We start from the raw sequence: 5,831 nt of genomic DNA, 5'->3' as shown, positions 1-5,831 counted from the left end.
AAACCATAATAGACTAATAGAAAATGTTCAAAGTTTAACGATTACATACTATAATGGTAAATGTTCAAAGTTTAACGATTACATACTATGAATCCAAGTGAATACACAATTTGAAAAAATACGAATCATTTTACATGAATAATTTAGATGAAGAATGAAGATGACGACATGCTTTCAAGATGTAAACCTAATATAAATTTGGTATAAAAAAAATAATAATAATTTTTTTATTGGAAAATACCGGGTACCCGGCGGGTAACGGTTCCGAAAAATTGAGAACCGGAACCGGAACCGTTCTCAATCGGTTCCGTATTTTAGGAACCGGAACCGGAACCACTCATATCGGTTTCGGTTCCGGAACCGGCGGTTCCAAGGCGGTTCCGGTTCCGTAACCGGGTACCCGGTTCCGCTGCTCACCCCTAATCTTAGTTGTCATTTATTTACCATTTAGTGCAATCTTAATTAATTAATTATATATACATCCACTATCATATCCCATATTAATTGATTACCTTACCACGTTAATCCAGATTAATTAATACTACTTCCCGACGACTTAATCCATTGGTAATTCATGTCATGTCTCTCCACCATCAAGATTCCGAGCTGCTCGTTGCTCACCGCCGATGTTATCTACCGCTAGTTGCTGCTATTTATTGTCGAAATAAAAAAAATTAATATATATAAAATTGTAGTTCAATTAGGTTTTATAAATGTCCAACAGGACGTACGGAACCGGTTTTTTTCCAAAAAATGGTATTAATTGATTATTTGGGTATATACTTGTCTTGAGCTTGGTCCTCATCTTATCCTGTAATTTTCGACCCGGGGATAAGATGGTCCTAAATTTTAAATCGTATATTTGTGCATCTCCAACAGGTTCGTTTCAATCTTTTGGAGGCTCTGCTGCATCATAACTTTTGATGGCATTGCATAAGAGATAACATCATACATATATGTTAACAACAGAAAGACGCTAATCTTAAACGATCGACAATCTGAACGTAACCTAAATCTAAACCATTAATAATTTTTATCTAAATCTAAACAATTAACAATTTGAATCTAAACAGTTTGGGGTATAGATTTTCACAGGTTGATGAAAATGCCCTAAACATATGTAAAATTGGGCCCCAAAATTTTGGAGACCCTATTCAAAATTTCACATTTTCACAGGTTGATGAAGGTTTATTTTAACATTAATGCATCTAGAATATAGTCACGATGGTCAGATTTGAAATTTTAAACTTGAAATGATTCTGGTTTTGATTTTATGATAGAGTATAATAATTGAATGTTAGTTGACATATCACACCAACTTCAAACACGATATCTCCCACCAAAGCAATAAATGTGATTGTAATATTGTCGTTATCGGTTGAACATCTGCTACTGTAAAATAAACTATTTTATTCTTAATTGATTATTATCAATCAAATGTTGTCCTTTTCCGGTATGTTTTTATTTTAAAAAGCAAGCACATGAATCATGTGAAACTTATAGGGTACTCTTTTTCAACAATCTAATTCACACTTCAACGAAAAGGTCAAAATATAAGATCCCACATCAGTAGGGAATGCAACAAATGTTGTCTTATAAGGAACTGTACACCTCCTCTAACGCGTTTTAAATCCGTGAGGCTAAATGTGGATAAAACAGACAAAATCTACTACAGTTGGTCTGGAAAGTTACAGATGGTATCAGAGTCGGGAATTAACTGTGTACCAGCGTGGACGTTGGGATCCCGAGAGTGGATCAATTTGCCATTAAAAGAAAATCCCTTTATTGACATTAAAAGGTTGCAAAAGACTTTTGCCTTTTATTTAATAAATAAAAACATTATCATGTGGTTATTAGTTTTTAATTATATATGCAAACAGCAATCATACTATCTATATTTAGAAGTTGTCTGAATCATAAACGAAAACATGTCTTAAGTAAGTATTATGAATTAATTAAGGAACAAAAATATAAGATATCACCATACTAAAAAAGGGAAATTAAATGATTATTTAATTTTTTTAATTATATTTTTAAATAATAAATACCAACTTGATGGTCGTGGTGCTGGCTTGTAAATTAAACCAAAAGAATCAATAATTTGCTTACTTTTTCGATGATAAATTCGAATTCAACGAAGTTAAACGGGTAGAAGCCTGCAAGTTGCAGTATTCTATACGAGACTCGACAAAACTGTAACAACTTTTTTCAGACCATCCCTGATATCATTAAACAGCTCGGAAACAAGTACACGGTTCGAATCCATAACTTTGAAGTCATTTTAAAAGACCCCCATCCATTTATACCCAAATGGCTTTATCCTGTAGTACTTGATTTACAGAAAAAGGAGAAAATGAATTCAAGAAACACCATATTGAAAACATAAATTACCACATTTTTTTGCTGGCTTTTATCCTTCCATCTGAATGCTTCAAACTTGGAAGACTCAAATGACCTCTTTTTGACACATAGGGCATATCTGAAAAAGATTCAAAAGCTTCCATTAAAGGCAAAGGTGAAGAGGTTTATGAGAACTTGAAGAGATGTATACTGTTAATCGACACAAATGTTACCTTCTTGATCTTGAGCCAGTCGATGATACACTCACTATGATACTGGTGAGAACAAGGCAACGTGATCAGGCGTTTCCCGAACTTGAAATTCTCTTGACACACCACGCACAATCTAGCAGCAATCAGATTTACAGATCAGAATCGATTTCTTGAAATTATAGGTCATGTTTGATATAAACATTCAGCAAAAAACCATCCGAAGGGTACTTCCGGTCTTTGGAAAGGTGACGTCAAAAGATTACAAGACAACAGATTTAGCGCATGATCTTTAAAAGAAAAAGTCCAAGAGCCAGTTCTTGATGTGTCAAAAAGATTTTAAAAGAAAAATTCTTACTTTTCTTCCTTGTTCTTTGAGAACATTCTTGATGTGTAAATGGAGGTTGGTAACCTGGAAATATGGGATTCTGATAGTCCTCTGTTTTCGACACCAACAGATTCAGTGAGGTTTACTAATTCCTACACAAGAAAACAACACAAATTTACAGAATCAATCTCAAATCACAAAGATCTAAAAATCAATGAAATTTTGAACTGTTGGTCCATGTACCTCATATTGCATATTATCAGGATCAATATCATCTTGCCTCAAATCTGAACTAGGAGCCTGTTCCTAGCCATTTGAACATAGAACTTGATGAGCTTTACGGAATAGGTTAAGAACGTGAGATAACGCTTTAACAAGAAATAAAAAGTTTGGATACCGTAGGAGTTGCTACAGGACTTTCTGTGATACCTGCAAGAGCACAAGTTCAAGAATTCTATTTTCAGAATTTGAGATAGATAAGAAGGAATTCAGATTGCAAGAAATATTATTTTGATGTCATTGTTGTTATTGCTAGTACTTCCAAATCGAAAAATCCATCTAACGGTTATAGTTTATATGAGCCTTGTTTCATAAAGATAACATCTTTATATCATCAACTGCAAATCAAAGTCATGCATCTTTAAATAAAGTGACCATTAAATGTTTTAGAAGTAGCTTTATGAAAAAACTAACTGTTTGCATTGCCACTGAATTGGGTTATGAAAAACTCATCGAAATCCTCCCCCAACTCCTGCAAGGATCTGGCTAAAGCTTCATCCATAGCTTCTTGTGAAATAACACTTTCATTCCTCGAGGCCTCACCCTCATCCTCTGAAGAAACACTTGAGTCTCTGCTTGGATGATCATCGGAAGCCACAACCCTGTTCCTTCCATATTCTTGAATTGATTCATAGACACTTGCCTGTTGCATACAGAGGAAAATTTGTCAAGATAAAGTCCATTAACCATTTTCCTGAAATTTGATCAAGCCCCATTTGCTAGAACTGAAAAGGGTGTAATCTTAGTTTAGAATTACCTGTTGCAAGATAACCTCTTCATAACAAAGGCCTTCCTCTTCTGGTAAAAAGTCATTCAAATTCTCAGCAATATCAGCTGGCAACGTGCCATTTAGATAATGCTCATGCACATCTACGTCTCTACTCATGGATCTGGATGTAATGATCAATAAAAGCTATAGAAATTCAACAAATTTCTGCTTATCCACCAAATGCACACATGCTGGCTTCCCCTACATATGTTGGATGAACATGTTAAGGACCCCGAAAGAAGAATGTATACAAATTATCAAAACAACCCATGAATTACGCTTTAAAAGGGAAGGGATCCAATGTATCTCATTAGTGTTGATCTAGTGGTTCTCTTCAATTAGAATTGATCCAAGGATGGAGATCCCTTCTTACTTTTCTCACCATAACCTCCATTCTCACAGGAACCCAACCCATATTCCTATATATACATCTACCCGCTTGAATCGTATTGATGATAAGGGACTCCAAGTCAGTCTTAAGGGATTCAGAGAATTCATTACTTGTAAGCCACATTGTAATCTATAGCTTTTCGATATTATTTGTATATTTGATTCAAATATGAATTGTAAAATTTCCATTTCAAGGGAATAGCCCAAACACATGATGAATATTTGAATATAGTAACTCTGTGAACATGACTAGGGTTTTTCTGTAATTGTACCATAATAAGCATTTCAACATTAAAATTTAAAGATCAAACGAGAACCCAGAAAGATATTTAGCCTGCAAATCCATTCCTAATAACACAAATTCCTCTCACAATTGGGTTTATTTATGATCCGATTAGTTTTTGGGTTTGACACCCTACATAATAGTTTAAAACATCAAAGTACGACTGAAAAAGGAGTCAAAAAAGATGGAACAGAACGAAAGATATATAACATCAAGAACTTACAATTGCTAATAGATAACAAATGTCACCAAATAACAACAGCTAGAAAGTGGGTTTTCAAGAAATCTATACAGAAATCAAGAACCCAATTGCAGTTGTGCTGATTCCGCGAGTCTTGTTGTAGAATTGAAGAAAATGATGAAGTAAACGAGTTTACCTTTGAAGATATTGATGGGTGAAGATGAAGAACAGCCAGTGAAGTACATGCGCTTGAGCAACCAATGAGGATTGGAGTTTAGTAGAAAGGGAAGAAGAGGAAAGTGATTTGAAAGGCGACGTCAAAAGGATCCGTAAGCCGCTGTTGACTATGGTTAACGACATGGGTCTCCTCCTTTAAACGTTTTGGATCGACCCTTTCGTCTCCCCTTTTATGATTTGTCTTTTATCTCGTTCTCATTCTCAAAGTAAATAAGAACCACCCATTTAACTTACAAAAACCATTTATTTGTAAAAATTTATTATAAAAAGTTCATGACCCATTTTTTCTACATACAAAACAATCTTAAACGTTTCAGTTATTAAACAACATTATATAAACATTACATATTCATATATGTTTCATACGTAAAATAACATATAAAATTGTTTTACAAATTTATACGATTTATTGATTTATAAATATTATGCGTCTATATATATACACACATACACAAACAAATAGATTAATAATCGTATGAGAATATGAGTTAATAAGAAAGGTAAGAAAAAAAATTGAACCCTTGGTCACTTTTAATCCTACCTCCATCTTATGAATCACATTTATCATGAGAATTGGTGCATCTCATTAGTATTGATTTCAATTAGGATTGATTTATCAATGAAAAATCTCTTTTTATCAAGTTTATCATAACTTTTATTCTCATCGAAACTTTTAATTCCATATATCTCTTAAGATTTTACTAAGTTAAATAGATATAATGGGTGAAGGTGAGAGTAGATTGCTAATTTTTTTCATTATTGTTTATTAACTTTTAAAAATTAATGATTTAATAATTTTGAACTAATAATTTAAT

The 5,831-nt window shown here is 33.3% G+C and overlaps 1 protein-coding gene across 6 annotated transcripts; it reads right to left on the bottom strand.

Moving 5' to 3' along the window:
• Nucleotides 1–2,195: 2,195 nt before the first annotated feature.
• On the bottom strand, nt 2,196–5,125 carry LOC112515050 (E3 ubiquitin ligase BIG BROTHER-like). 6 transcript variants are annotated; one of them, XM_025121683.1, is made up of 9 exons: nt 4,976–5,119; nt 4,822–4,884; nt 3,914–4,126; nt 3,571–3,799; nt 3,275–3,306; nt 3,121–3,183; nt 2,908–3,029; nt 2,574–2,685; nt 2,196–2,479 (listed from the first exon to the last, which is right to left on the bottom strand). In XM_025121683.1, exons 3-9 carry the CDS (start codon nt 4,040–4,042, stop codon nt 2,447–2,449), a joined length of 720 nt encoding a protein of 239 aa, XP_024977451.1. In that variant the 5' UTR covers nt 4,043–4,126; nt 4,822–4,884; nt 4,976–5,119; the 3' UTR covers nt 2,196–2,446. The 6 variants fall into 6 exon arrangements, with proteins under 6 accessions (XP_024977451.1, XP_024977432.1, XP_024977460.1 ...); XM_025121664.1 differs by lacking the exon at nt 4,822–4,884 and having other exon boundaries at nt 4,976–5,125; XM_025121692.1 differs by lacking the exon at nt 4,822–4,884 and having other exon boundaries at nt 3,121–3,177; nt 4,976–5,125.
• Nucleotides 5,126–5,831: the final 706 nt, after the last annotated feature.

The sequence above is a fragment of the Cynara cardunculus genome (genome assembly GCF_001531365.2).
Source record: "Cynara cardunculus var. scolymus isolate 2C chromosome LG 1, CcrdV1, whole genome shotgun sequence".
Taxonomy (NCBI): Eukaryota; Viridiplantae; Streptophyta; class Magnoliopsida; order Asterales; family Asteraceae; genus Cynara; species Cynara cardunculus.
The sequence above is the reverse complement of the archived record's forward strand: the minus strand, read 5'-3'. Positions and strand labels throughout refer to the sequence as shown.

Coding starts and splice junctions, on each gene's coding strand:
- LOC112515050 (XM_025121664.1), bottom strand. CDS start 4,042: ATGAGTAGAGACGTAGATGTGCATGAGCATTATCTAAATGGCACGTTG. Junction 3,184..3,274: donor GTCCTGTAGCAACTCCTACG/GTATCCAAACTT, acceptor TCAAATGGCTAG/GAACAGGCTCCTAGTTCAGA. Junction 3,030..3,120: donor CTGATAATATGCAATATGAG/GTACATGGACCA, acceptor TTTCTTGTGTAG/GAATTAGTAAACCTCACTGA.